The sequence below is a fragment of the Ptychodera flava genome, chromosome 14 (assembly GCF_041260155.1).
Source record: "Ptychodera flava strain L36383 chromosome 14, AS_Pfla_20210202, whole genome shotgun sequence".
Classification (NCBI taxonomy): Eukaryota; Metazoa; Hemichordata; class Enteropneusta; family Ptychoderidae; genus Ptychodera; species Ptychodera flava.
The window spans coordinates 2411212-2426574 of NC_091941.1; the positions used below are offsets into that span (position 1 = coordinate 2411212).

A 15363-nucleotide genomic window follows, 5' to 3' on the forward strand; every position below is an offset into this window, starting at 1 on the left:
TGATTGTTATTAAATAACGATAAAGTGTCATTAAAAACAGAGTCTGGCTCCTTACTGCTACTTGACCTGTTGTATTCATTTGAGGCTTTCGTTTCCAGGAAACATGTCACTCTTGCACTTTGAGATACAAACCAGTCAATCACTCCGTCCAGATACCATATACACCCATTAAGCTGAACAGTAAAATACATTATTAATCCTATACAAGTATTTAGTCTAGATTCTTAAAAACACAGACCGTCGTTGGAACTGTGTGCGATGTAGCATTAACGCCTTAGACTGGCAGAAAGAGCATCAGTTTAGGTTAATATTTGAAACTCACTTGGTCCTACGGAGGGAGAGCGGGTTAGACGATATCGCAGGGTATAGGCGTACTAGTAATTCAAATACTGACATTGTTTCGTCGTCGCTTTTCAAATCAACTCAAGGAAACTAAGGTAAGTGTGGGTCTATACCCGGTAGTCCAGTCTACCTTTCAAAACTGCTAACCCAAGTGAAGTCGGTCGTGTATATGAACGCTGACCTGGCAATTCATCCTCTTCGTCGGCCATTACTGTCATCAGAAGGTTCCATTCAGTCGATATCAACAGAGAGATGGGATGTTCTGGACTTTGTTATACGATATATGATTAACATTGAGGCACATTGTGGCCCCAATGTTGGACTGTTCAAGCAGATCTCGTCGCTTTATGATACGGTGAGTATCAAATGCTGAGATACTCATAAAACACTGCATTGTACAAGAAGTTAAATCCAAAGAGGGAACTGCCGCTAGATTGTTTCTCCTATCAGCGCTGGCACAGCTGGGGTAAAAATCATTACCATAGGACAAGAAGGAGTCTGTTGTTGGGAAACTTTCTCGGACGGGGGAATATGCGGACAGCTTGTTCGAGGATACCCCGATGAAGGCGTGAAATATTTACATCATTCATGCTAATGACCCGTCGTTTAGCAGATTCGACTCATCCGGCCATTCTCGGCATTTTTTTATTTGAAGATGTTTTATTGATAACAGTAAAGAAGGGTTAAAGTGGTTGTCAGAAAGGTGTAACTACAGTTTTTAGTTATCATTTAAAGTTCAATTTTAATCAAGTGTGTTTCTAACTTGTCTTTTTCCAGAGCAGTTTCGTACTCAAGTTGGCAACTGTATTTAACTTGTAGAAAATACAAAGCATATTGTTGTTTCCTATTATTTATTTTCATTGCATAAATAAATCGCTCAGGTGTAAGTATGAGATGATTTTAAATAACTGAGGCACTTGTGTCTCCAACAGGTACATCATGAAGGCAAGAAAAAGAGACTGTACATTTTACCATTCGTTTTGCAAGTAACGTCAGTGTTTTTGTTGCGGCTGTTTATATTTCATTGTGTTGCTAGTGGACTTCAAGCTTTCTTTATAGAACGGTATTTATTATGACGCATTCATAAAAGATATATTGACTTCTCGTGACTAAAGAAATCTATTGAACTTTTTCCCCCTTGCGTCTCTACACTCCTCACGTTGCTAAAAACGAGTTTGTTTTCCCCTGGCAACTGTGCTTGTCGTGGAACTGAGCCAAATCCACGATATTGCAAGTATCTACTCAAACAAGAAGCCGAAAGGAAAAATATAGCCCATGGATTTTCTTGCGATCAAAACACTTATGTTACCATGGTTGATAGAGTGTGGAATGTCATAAAAGCAGCTTGGCAGATTGAAATTTATATCTGACAACTAGATTTTTAAAGTCCGAAAAAGCATAATCCCTTTAATCATACATTCGTTAAGCCGGTTTTGTGCTTTTTCAAATAAAACAAGTTTCCATCATGAAAACTGCGTGTCTGCGTAATACCACGTGCAGCAACATGTCATGACCGGGTTGCTAGGAAATATCCCAAACAGTGGCATTGTGGAATTCATCAGATACAATTTTCGCAGAAAATTTCACTTCATATATGAAACATAGGCAGCAACATTAATGTCTAAGATTGTACCGTATCATTACTTAAATCAGTCGCAGAATGCTCACGGGATTGAAATATACTGAGAGTGTTTTGCCATTTAATTAAAAAGAACGGGTCACTTGGTCACAGATCAGACGTGTTCAGTAGAATGAGGCAGTTAATTGACCTCGCGCAAGTACGGAAGCATTTTTAAGTCATGTGATAGCTTGACGGCACAAGCAATCCGAGAGTAACAACGAATTTTTGGTAAACTTGATTATCCGAACTCAGCATGATAAGGAGATAAACAAAATTACTTGCATGTAAAAAATAATTCTGAAATTTATATCTCCGATGAAATATCAGTAAAAAACATATCGCCTGTACTCAGGTTTGGCTGTGGATACAGTATCAAAACATTACTTATCTTTTTTTCAGGAAAAGTTTCGAAAGAGCGTTCACCAGTAGACTACCTTCGTGTCCAAATATTTCACGATGGGATCAAGGCCTTCAAAAGTCAGTGATGACACAATTTTGCCGTACCCAGTCTTTGAAGTAAAAAGGAAGAGGCTTGCGGCAATACCAGATGAACTGATTGACGATTGTAGAACAGACATCAAAACTCTCAATCTTTCTGATAACCTGATAGAATATATCAATGATGAGATCAGTGAACTTTCAGGGCTTAGCTACGTTGACGTAAGCAACAATCGTTTGAACTTGGTCATCTACAGCTTCTTTGAGTTGCCCAATCTGACTCATGTGAATTTCTCTGACAATAACTTGATGGGTTTACCGGGAGTTGAGTCAGCGAAGAAGCTGCTACATCTTGATATCAGCAACAACAAGTTCACTAAACTCGACACAGGAGTTTTCACGCTGCGCCGTCTGAGACACCTGCTTGTCTCAGACAACAGGGTAGATATCCTCCCTAAGGATATCTGTGGACTGCACGCGTTACGTACCCTCGATCTGAGAGGCAACACACTCAACACAGTCCTGGCGACAACACTACCATCGTCACTCCGTACACTAAAACTCGCCGGGAAGGGTATCAAAACAAGAGTCTTCGCGACTGAGTTCCTGCAGACCTCCGCTGAATGCCTCCGTCGTTTGGAACATTTGGATGTCAGCAATAGACGTCTAGACCACTATGTATCAAACACTAACGAGGGATTTCTACATATCGTGACTTCCATCACTTCCTTGATTTCTCTGAATGTTGAAGGTAATTGCATCAAATCTCTGCCAGACTCATTCAGTAATCTATCGTGTTTAAGGACATGTGTCCTTAATGATAACTCGATAAGATCACTGCCTTCGGCTGCATTCAAGGGTTTGAGAGAGCTGCAGGTCCTCCATGTAGACAAAAACAAACTCACTGCATTAGAACCAATTCCACTTGATGATATGCAATTAGTTGCGCTGTCCTTGAACGACAATAAAATCAAACGCCTTCCCAAAGAAATCGCGCAACCAACCTTGGAGTCCTTGCTATTAGACAACAATGATCTAACTGATATAAATAACATTGACTTCCATAAGATGCAGAGATTGAAATCCCTGTCGCTGAAGAGAAATCACCTGGAATGCATCCCAACTGATATCTGTCAAGCGCATAGCCTGGTTACGCTTGATATTGAGGGCAATCAAATACAGAAACTTCCATCGGGTTTTCATTTTGCACGTCTGGAGAAATTGAATTTGGGCTACAACAAGTTGAAAAAGTTTCCCCGATGTCTGTCGGAGATGGAGACGTTGAAAGATGTGAATCTTGATGGCAATCCTTTGGAAGAATGCAGTGCTGGATCTGATAGTAATGATGAGAAGATGTTGGCAGACACGGAGGAAGCCGGACAAAGACAGTTGCCTGAAGAGGCATCAACAATTGAAGAATTGGAACACCCTCTGATCACAGAAACGTCAGCCATGATGGGAACACCAGTGAGAACAGGTCGAATATTTATGCTTGGTGCCGAATGCGAAGGTAAAGTCACTCTGATACAGACCCTACGATCAATCGATGAACAATTGCAGAGTCAAAATGGAATGAAAACAACAAAAGGTTCTGAAGAAGAGTGCGTCTCTAAAGATCAAGAAAAGAAAGCAGTCTCCAACGAGATAAACTTCATGGACAGCATAAGCTGGGAAGTCACTGATGATACTTGCATTGACTTTGTCTATTGTGGAGGGCCCGGCATGGCACACATAGCGTACCCACTTTTTTACACCGAAAACACACTGTATGCCATCGTTGTTGATTTGGAACAGTACAGTACAACAGACAATTTCAGAGAGTTTATCGAAGTGTGGATCGATAGCGTCTTGAGTGTAGTCGGCGAAGAAGTGATGTTCACGATTATTGGAACACACACTGGTCACGTACAGAATGACAAGATCGAAGAAACCTGCCGGAGCATCAACGACAAAACGAGAAACTGGATGACTGACTTGAAAGAGAGACGAAACATGAATTCTCTCATGTTTACTTTCACGCCAGAAGTTATTGTGACAAGAAACAGTGAAGAGGAAATAATCGCCTTCAGAGACAAGATGGCCGGTATTTTGCTGGACAAAAATAATCATTTAATCCCCATCGAGTCACTGGAAACCAGTAATGAAGCAAAGGCAGAATCTCAACGTGCTAAATTACAACAAATTGAAGAATGTCTCCGTGAAATAGTGACCCATCAAGATGGAAGTCACTCTCGGGAGGTTGCTTTAACTTTGACACAGTTTCGAAATGTACTGCAACAGGTCGACGTTGGCATAGAACACGAAGACAGGACACTTTTGTATCTGAAGAGAATTGGCGTAGTTCAACATTACAAGAATATGGTCAATCTGAAGAACAGCGTCTTCCACAACTTACATTACCTGAAAGAAATCCTGGTGGAACTCTTTGGCCGGGAAAGAGAGAATTTCATTAAGGGTAAATTTTCTCGAACAGCAAACAACACTGAAGATCGATTACTTGACGCGAAAAAGAAGTTTAAAAGTAAGGCTATCATCTCCGAAGAGGTGATAAGAAAATATGTTGTTGGCGACCTAAATGTTAGTCCAGCAGTTCTAGCACTAGTGCTTGACGTACTGATTGAATGTAATCTGTGCAACACGGTAGAGTTAGAAAAAGACTCTCCGTTTGTCCAAGGGACTGACATAGCGAAGTCTCCATCTAGAATTCTGCGTTTCCCGAATTTCTTAAGTAAACTACAGCGCCTTCCAAGGAGATTCAGTCCGATCTTTGAGACGAGACTTGAGCTGAAATCACGGTATTCATCGACTCTCATCAACAGCTTGGCCTGTGCTTATAATGGAAACATCAAGGCAGCATGGGTCGACGGCTTTTATGGTGTGTTTAACGGAATTACGATGACCATCTCAGAACAGGAAGGTCTTTCGAAATCATCAACACTAACTGTGAAGACAGCGTTCGACAGAAGACCAAGCCACACACCAGAAAGCCCCGACAAAGAGTCGAGAACTGAACTGATAGAGTATATTGAGCACATCTTCAACGTCTTGAATGAAGGTCTGCTGAGAACTGTCAGGGCTACTTCGAAGAGACTGTGGCCAGATGTGACCTACATAACAAAACTGAAAGTTTTGTGTCCTGATGAACTTGGATGTGAGCATGCGCATAGTCCTGTGCATCACCAATGGATACCCTTTCCAAAAACCTCGACAATGGTTGTACAAGAATTATACAACTGTCAGTACCAACAAGGTAGGTAGTCACATTCATTAAATTGAACATGGGGCAGAAATACTCCTTACAACACAGTAAGAATTTATCATTTGGAATTTCTATGATAACTTCACAGTGGGAAGACATAGATGAAGACGGCAAGCGATTTTTAAAGACCAGCATTTCACACCGCGGGCACTTAGGGGGGCCTACTTCATGGGCATGCGAACCACTTCAAGGACACTTAGAGGGCTTACTTCATGGATATACGAACCACTTAGTTCGAACTACTGTTTGCCTTGGAGAATTATTGGTAGGATATAACTGTGGTCATCAAATGTTGTATGACCAAAATTTCAGACAAATCTGTATTTGGAAAACGTGGCCTTATCATGTCTGAAAGGTGAACATACTCATTGACTACCGACTCGGATCTTCACGTTTGTGTTCACATGATACTGATATACTTATACATTAAATATTGTGTGATGTCAAATAAAAAGATTAGCTTACCCACAAAAATTGTATAAGTACACTGTGCAATTCCCTTTGTTTTTTTAAACAGGGGCAGTTGATCACGGTGCCTTAAGTAAGTATAAGAGATTTACATCAAACACGATTGGAACTAATTTGGAATAATTGGATAGTGAAGTAACGTCGTTTCAATCTGCAAATGTAAGCTCGTCTGCTTTTCTTTTTAACTTATACACTACTTGTTTTTATGAGTAATTTATAATATTGCAAGATTAAGCTATTGGGCACCGAACACCTCTGAGAAATTTGAAAAATATGAAGATCCAATTATCCCAAATTAGTTCCAATCGTGTTATCACCTGCTACAGACGCCAAAAACATGTAAAAAATGACTTACTCTTACAAGCACACATTAGGCATCAATTGTAAAGCCATGTGGATGGATAAGGAGAGAAAGTCACTAGTACAATAGTTTCACATGATAGTGATAAATATAGTTTGTTTTATTTTTATTATACCGAGACAGATCAAATGGGCAAACCCACCAGCAATTCTGCGAAACAAAAATGCCATAGCATCACAGGACAAATATACAAGACAACCACAAATAAAAGCACGTTACATTGATTTAAAAAAAATAATGCGTAAAATTCGCAATTATTGGGGCTTTAAATGTTTGAAAGTCGAAGTTTCAAAACTTGCTCATTTTTCATCTTATCGAAGGACCTTCTGAGAATGTCGATCTGTTGATAAACCGTGTGTGCTTACCCTAATGCACGTTCTTATGAGCAAGTTTTGAAACCGTCATTTTCGATTTCCAAACGTTTAATGCGTATCATTACACGTTACAGGAACGATGATAACTAAAGCTTGTGACATGGTTTACGCAAAGCTTGACCCATCGATCTGGAGGGATTTCGGTTTACAACTCGGCATGCAAGACAAGAAAGTGCAAGCCATCGAAGAGCAAGATTATGGAAATGATAAAGATAAACTAAAAGAGCTGCTACACGCATGGAAGGACAAACTCCACACACCGGGCGTTATGACAGAGCAATTCCAATTATTAATAAACACTCTAAGAGTTATTGGCGAGGAGAGTCTGGCTGAACAGTTGTTGGATCTCAAAAGCTGAGGTGTTCAATAATAGACAATAGTTGATAATAGACAGTATCCTCCATTGAGGAACTGACTTGCTTCGTGAACATTGCACAGAGGTGTCAGTTTTGACTCTGGGAATATTTTAAATCATAGTTTGTGTAGAGAATACTGCGCAAGTCTAGTAAAATATCATACAACAGTGAAATAGAAGCACAGCAACACCTTTCCGCCCATTGCGCATTGTCGTTTGTTGTATATTTAGCAGCAGGGGAAAATGAATGTGTTTTTGTAGTATCTTCAAAATTTTCATTCTACAATCTTTCTAATGAAGTGTAGATAGATACATGTAATCTTTTGTGTCAGCTGTACTCGCAGTTTCTGTCCGTATGGTGTGATGATGTGTTGATCAGTAACATTCCAGGGGCTTATGGTCTCCAGGATCAGAATAGTTTATTCTTAAATAATTGCGTTTGCAATCACCATGGGAAAACTGTCAATTTCTAGCCCCCTATGCTTCATATAAATAAATATTTCTATGACGGAACACTGAAAAATTTATGGGATTAAGTTGTGGAGGAGAAATGAAAAAGGCTATAAGTAACCATGATTATAACTTCACAAGATCAAACTTTGCACCATATGGGCCACCAGGTGAACACATATACATAGTCAGAGCTGACAAGCCTCTGACAACTTGAAAAATCAATCTGTATGGGTGAACATTGTGTGATTTTGAGTGCGGCACGGCGGATTATATGGTTGCCGAGCAAGCAGCTGAAGACAAAGATTGGATACTAGAGAATTGTAGTAATATGTGCAGGATATGCTATGAACACTCACCTTTACAGACCCCGGGGCGTGACCTCATGAGAAATGTCCATCTTCTCGGTGGATAGTTAATAGATACATGGACGTTGTAAGACATCCACTTTATTTTCACGGCTTTTACTCACTTGCTGATACGTCAGTTACGTCGTTAACCTTGCTTGACACATCAGTGAAGCACTTTCAAACATACCATGTTTTTCGCTGACTTCATAATTTCACCTCACAGATGCTAGGGTAAAAACAAAATATGTTCTGAAAACCAATAACACCAAGGTTGAGATTCAAGCCCGGCAGAAATATTCTAAAAAATGTTGATTCTCTCGACCAAACAAACGAAAACCTTAAACCAGCTGCGTCATTTGTTCTGTAAATAAAGGTATTATATTTGGCAGTTAAAAAAGCCAAAACAAATCCTCAATTAACATATCTGATAGTAGTATGTGTGACACTCGTTACTCAAAATCTAGAAATATCAACATCTCTCTCTCTCTCTCTCTCTCTCTCTCTCTCTCTCTCTCTCTCTCTCTCTCTCTCTCTCTCTCTCTCTCTCTCTCTCCTCTCTCTCTCCTCTCTCTCTCTCTCTCTCTCTCTCCTCCCTCTCTCTCTCTCTCTCAAATTGACATTTTTATCGGAGGTCAAAGTAAATGAACAGATTTGACATGAAATTTTCCACACCAAGTAAATTGATCCACTATATGGTTTTCCTGTTTGAATGCCAGATTTAAAGACTGGTGCATTCAACAAATCGGGACTTTCGCCATTTCTTCATAACTGTAGACAAGATACGATCATGACGTCACAGTTTTCAGTTTCGTCCTGGCAGTCCCCTTGAGATCGCTGCCTTTCGTGACTTGTTATCGTTGTTGTAAAGGGTTTCCCACTTGCCATGGTAATACTCATCTTTTGCTTTTAGTTTTGCATTCAAAAAATGTGCATTTCCATGATATATTTTAATAATCTCTGTAAATTAGCTTTTTACCTCTTGTCAACGCCATTAATAAAGATTGTCCACTCTTCGGGCAGTCATCAATAAAGCGATTTGAAATATTACAGATTTTCGTAAAGTTACGCGAGTTCACTTGTTTGTGTGGTGTTTAAAATTCTGCGATGAAGTAAAGCAGTTTAGCGACATAGCAGTCCAAACAATATTTTCTCTTCACCGTTTCCATTGTTCCACCGTTAATTGAACATGTACATCTTGGTAGTTTTGACCCATTTTATCACTTTTCAATCTCATTTCCCGTTAGATCTCCGTTGAGTCAAGTTGTCGCCCATTCCAAATTCGTGCCAGGATCCCTACCGTTTTAAAGGCCGGCACCCCTCCTAAACTTGTCCCCATTAATATCTATACAATCTACACAAATCGATTAATGGTTGGTTTCACGACAAAATGGACCTATCGGAGACTACTTAACGAAAATGCTACATTCATGTCGTGCATGAACTCTGTATCACAGAGTTATCACCAGACAACTCGTCAACGACGAACTCGTAACACGAGAAATACTTCCGTACATTTTACCAGTCTTGCTGGAGTTAAAACATAACATGATATCGCTCGGTTATTTGTTGTGTAGGAGATATCTCAAGACGCAGGACAGCTCAGGCTCTAGAAAACCTCAATCGAGTTACTAATATGTTCGCACGATGGTTAAATGAACCTTTCACTTCAATTGTTTGTATGAAGCAGATCAAAAATCTCGCGGCCACGTTTAGCACGAAACTAACACTATTCACAATACGTACATGATTTAAAGAACTTGAAGTTTTATCGATGAAAGGTTAGTGGTCGTGACATATGATTTTCCACCACTTAAAAAGGCTTTGCAAAACGCTTGACAATAAAAGTGTGATTTATATGGTGTATTGTTGATTTACATTCGTTGTCCAAAAACACAATTGGATAAATCACGGTAACTGTACCCCACAGTGGATAAATCATTGCCGGAAATGACAAGCATTTACGAGGATCGCGTGTTTGTGTAACCATAAGTAATAAGATTAGCGACGAATACTGTACGCAGGAACATTCAAGCGTTCTCGTCATTCTGAATTTAAAAAGTATTGGACAAACAATGTCGCTTGTCAGTCCGACGCCTATAGGCATAACTGTAAGCGGTGAAATGGGCAATGGACCTTATAGGATGAGAGGTAAAATATGGCTGCCAGAAAGTAGACTCACCCGTAATGTACTTGGAAAGCTCTTCTGTCTGGATCCAAAGACCATATTCTTGAAATCAAGTGCAGACAACGCTCTGGTAGGACCTGAAAATGGCGGCAAGTTCTCCCTTGAGAAATTAGATCCAAACGCAGAGTGGACGTGCGAAGGAGAACCGGCGAGAAAGGTATGGCAAAAACACTGACAGAATTAAGACTTTTTCGCCAAAAATGTTGCCATTGTTTACCTTGACCGATATATTTCCTGGAAACGACAAGTACACTTTCGGCTCTCTTTATTGCTTTCAGAAAGGTGTCCTTATCGCACTGATCGCTCTAAAATAGCCTATTACACAAAAATACTTGCGGTCGAGTGTACCTTTACACTTCAGTAAAATTGAAAGCATTTCCATAATATTATGCTTGGTAGAGTACAAAAGTTGCTGTGACGTATTTACGTTAGAGTTATGTTTCGATGTTCTTAAAATGCTTGAATGGGTAATGTAGTACATAAAACTATAGATGCACGGTTTTCTCGAGGGTCTATGATAAAAATCAGAATCAAAAGTGACCAAAATTCTTATGTTCTTTACGTCTTTTAATGTTGCTACTTTATCGAAACTCAACTGACATGTTTGTCTTTTGCAGTACGGCGTGTTCAATTCCTACGCAACGACAAAAACAGCAGGAATTGGTATTTTGGACTTCAGTCTTTTCATCAGTCACGTGGGTCTACTCATTATAGTCTTAGACTCGAACAAGTTCGCCTATGGCGTCCTCAGGGTATTGACTGTCTCTTCATTGTGCATATGCCTGATCCTTGAATGTATTGTGGCTATGCTTCTCTTCCTCGTCGGCGTTGCTGACCTTGATGGCGAAGGAGGGCAAGAAATGGAGATCGGTTTGTGCAACTGCTGCGGTAAAAATATTCATAAGAGATCCCTGCGATACTGGAACAATTCTGTGACATTTTCAGCTTGTCTCTTGGCCATGTTTACGCTGGTCACAACCATTGTTTTTGTGGTTACCGCACTGAAATGAGACAATTAATGACGTATTCTGTCAGCCTAAAAGACAACAGCTATCATACAGAATGTCATTGGTTTGTCATGAATGGACTTTTTTCACTGCATTACCCAGACTCTTTTTTAAACTCATTACAAGCAGAGGTGTATACCATACTCAATAACAGTAATATATTCTTTCAAATTGGCTTGATGTTGAACGTCAAGCAAGGCGGATGAAGACAGGCTGACCTGACAAGATAGCTGTTCATCATAAGATATGAACTATCACTTACCACCGAAAAGGGAAATTTATATCACGCTATTTTGTTATGTTATGTTTTTTGTATTTATTGTTCTTTTATAGCACTCATCAGTTTTAAAATCTCTAGAAAAGTAAAAGGTATTTTTCTAGTAAAATATTCTAGGTATGAATTTCCAACTATTTATGGGCAAGAAGTTCGAGATTTTCACCGCATTTTTTATGTTTTCTTACAATACCCTTTCGTTCAGCAATGTACAATTCAAGTCTTTGTATATTGCTTACAAATGTTGTTACATTATGTTATGTTATGTTATGTTATGTTATGTTACAATATAAAAGTGTGTATAACTTCAGAATTGTCCAGTTTATTTATTTGTATAAAACTTTAATAAATAAAGACAATACTTTTCGAAAGTACTTATGAAGTAGGTTACTGTTTTTCGAAAAGAAACTGAAATGAAACAGATTTTTCCAACGGCTGGCGATCTGCTGTGTAGTTTTGTAACCTAGCAACAGGCAAAGGGAAAGCATGCATGAACCTAGGGTGTCCTCGAGAACCATTACAGACTTGCAAGATATATTATCAAATGGATTTTAGCATTTTGAATCTTATAGAGAGACTGATCAAAATAACTAAGTTTTTGAACAATAAGCGTTTCCATGGGATTTACGATAGTGTTTTGGTGAATAACTTTAAGATGACGAAATCTGTCTTTTGAAGACTACCATCTCTTTGACAAATTCAAACAATGTGTATCAGTCGATGAAAACATGTTTACTTGTAACGAGTGAATCGTTTGCAGCCATCATTTGAACAAATTCGATATAAAATGTCAGGGGAACGATCAGTTATGTCGAAGTAGAGAACAACATCGACAGCTAAACATGAAAACTGATCAGTGAGACAATGAAAGTGACATAATGAATTATGATTTGCTTGTTTCCGCTGACTGAAATGTGAACACTGGTCACGATTTTATCAGCCTTTAGCTTGTCTCATATAATTTCTACTGTAAAACTAGTAAGAAAAAATGTATTTCCTTCTTCCGGTTTAGTATTGAAACATCATTGAGATCCATATACAGTGTCGTGCCATGCAACGAAAGATCATAGTCACTAGTGAGCTATTCAGATCTTGGACTATTCGCCCCATAGACGAGTGTACATAAGCGAGAAAAAACCCTTGAGCTGAATAGCTCACGAGTGACTGTGGAAAGATCCAAAGTTGATGCCGCGATGATTTAATACACTCTACTCACAACACATAGTTTCACACATCAGTATCCAAGGTAATATGAAACGTCTGCTACAGTCATACAAAGACACAAAACCGATGGGAAAAGTACAACCTTCTTTCCACTCAGCAGTGTGGAGATGCGATGGACAATTCATCTGACGATGTCAGAGCCTATTAGCAGGCTGTATTAGTATATGCAATCAAAACAATACTGGCAAGTCCACAGAAGTCCACTAGTGCCAGTGGACTTTGACAATTGTTGATAATACAGCAGATACATGCCGAATTATGGAATACTCTGTATTAGAAAATTAACAGCAATGCATCGATTCCTACTGCGTGGGATATGGACTTCATAGGCGAGGGTGACAGAGGGACTGTGGTTAGGGTTAGGGTACGACCACACAGGTCATGAGGTGTTCACAATATCTGCCGGACTTGCGACTTAGTGCCATGACAACGAAATTAACACGCCGGCGAAATCAGTACACCGGTGAAAGGGCGCCTACGGAAGAATAGACGAGATTTCACTTACGCATGCACTGTCGTCAAACATCATACTAACTGTAGATGGTACATACAAGATTACGATATAATATCTTCTCCAAGTTTTTCTTAAGTGTGTGTGGAATTCTGGATCAAATGACAGTACAGGTATTCGTCATTTACTTGACCGTAAAACCAGACAGAACGCCTTGATTCCTGTTTTCTCTCAAAACTCTGAATGTATGTTTTATTTCGCAAATAAGCAAAATTAATTGGTGGAAATTTTATTTCTCTGTTTAGGTATAGCAACAGTAACAGTGGGTGAGATCACTAAACAGGATACGAACCAAGTCGTGATTTAAGTGCATTGTATAGATGGTTAATGATTAACCATCAATAATCGATCGTGTCTTCAGTTCATGCAGCCTTCTGCAAGTGTCGAATGTTTGTCCACTAACTCTCTCGTACTCCCTTACTGCATATACTGTGACTTACTTCAAGTGGGAAACTTAAAGAGAGCAAGGCATTTGTTGACCTGCTAAGGAGTATGGTCAGACATCAAATGGTAAGTAATGTCTATTATACTGTCCTCTTACACTGCTAAATAATCTCAAACTGCAATGTTTGAAAACTTTAGACAAACTGTTACATTTCATGTGGTAAAGATAGAATTAATCAATTGTCAACAAACCCTACTGCCTTATAAGTTACAAAGTTCATACATACATACATACATATATACATACATACATACATACATACACACATACACACACACACACATATACACACACACATACATACATACATACATACATACATACATACATACATACATACATACATACATACATACATACATACATACATACATACATACATACATACATACATACATACATACATACATACATACATACATACATACGAGAGAGAGAGAGGGGGGGGGGAAGTACAAAGCTTCTCGATGAGTATCATCTTCAAGACGGAGGGCGAGTGAAATATTACATGACTACTAATGAATTTTCTTTTCTCCTGACCACCAGCAAGGTCGTTTGAATTATTGGCAAATTCTACCATTTTAAGAAGTATTAACTATGTCATTCGGTTGTCAAAATTGGTAGGCTATATATTTGTTACTAGGTTAAGACGTTACCACGAGAATTTGACCAGATTGTGACGTCACTCACTGGTAATAGGGAGTGTTTACACGAGGTGAACAGGTCAAAATTGACACAATAGTATATTGAAATTTGGGATGAACCTGTAGTTCATTCCTCTGAACTATAGGTATTTACAGTTCAAAGATGTATTGTACATAGTATGAAATTGTATTTCTGCACAGTTGACTTGACGTGGAACATAGATTTGTGAACGCCATCGTGTAAAGTAGATTCAGTTTTACTGACAGTTATTGTAGTTCATTTTATTTATTGCTTTTTGCTGGATAAATTAGTATTGCCTCAAAATAATCTCTCCAAAATTATTACGAACCGTATTTGCAAGGGTAGAAAAGTAATTCACATTCAAGGCTATTTAGACAGGTTCCAAAATTGTGATATATTGCAATTAGAGCCCAGCGCCTTCGTTTTCGCGCCTTCATAAAAACCATGAGTGCAACATGAATATACAACGCTAAGAATGAAACTAATATGAAGAATTCAGGAACGTTCAAAACTTTGTCCCCCATTAAAATGGTATAAACGCGAGTGGAACTAATTTGGGAGGATATTCATATTTTTCAAATTTCTCAAAAAGTTTTAGGTGCCGTATAGCTGAATGCTGCAATATCACAAATTACTAATGAAACAAGTGTAAAACTTAAAAAGAAAAGCAGATAAGCTTACATTTGCGAATTAAACCGATATTACTTCACCATCCAATTATCCGAAATTAGTTCCAATCGCATTTATTTAACAAATTTCAATAGTTCACAAATTAGGATAAATTACTGCAGCAAGCACTTGCACACGTAGAAAAGTAATTCATAATGAAGGAAATTTCGACAAGTTCAAAAGTTGTGATATATTGCAAATTTACAACCTAGCACCATTATTTTCGTATCAACTAGTCACAAGCTTTCCCGGCCTAAATTAGAATTGACCTGAAGGTCATCGGAGATATAAACCTTCGGTTACTGTCTTCACGCGTCGATACATATGTCAAGAGGCCTGTAACTTTTTTCAGACAAACAAATCC

The 15363-nt window shown here is 38.8% G+C and overlaps 1 protein-coding gene across 2 annotated transcripts; it reads left to right on the forward strand.

Moving 5' to 3' along the window:
- Positions 1-324: 324 nt before the first annotated feature.
- On the forward strand, positions 325-8440 carry LOC139148932 (malignant fibrous histiocytoma-amplified sequence 1 homolog). Of its 2 annotated transcripts, XM_070720386.1 has the most exons (4): positions 325-437; positions 2363-5651; positions 6178-6201; positions 6938-8440. In XM_070720386.1, exons 2-4 carry the CDS (start codon positions 2420-2422, stop codon positions 7219-7221), a joined length of 3540 nt encoding a protein of 1179 aa, XP_070576487.1. In that variant the 5' UTR covers positions 325-437; positions 2363-2419; the 3' UTR covers positions 7222-8440. The 2 variants fall into 2 exon arrangements, with proteins under 2 accessions (XP_070576487.1, XP_070576488.1); XM_070720387.1 differs by lacking the exon at positions 325-437 and having other exon boundaries at positions 2337-5651; positions 6938-8432.
- Positions 8441-15363: the final 6923 nt, after the last annotated feature.

What these genes read in the sequence shown, in the direction of transcription:
- LOC139148932 (XM_070720386.1), top strand. Translation starts at nt 2,420, where the DNA reads ATGGGATCAAGGCCTTCAAAAGTCAGTGATGACACAATTTTGCCGTAC. An exon ending in CAACTGTCAGTACCAACAAG is followed by an intron (nt 5,652 to 6,177) that starts GTAGGTAGTCAC and finishes TTTTTTAAACAG; the next exon opens with GGGCAGTTGATCACGGTGCC. An exon ending in AGTTGATCACGGTGCCTTAA is followed by an intron (nt 6,202 to 6,937) that starts GTAAGTATAAGA and finishes TACACGTTACAG; the next exon opens with GAACGATGATAACTAAAGCT.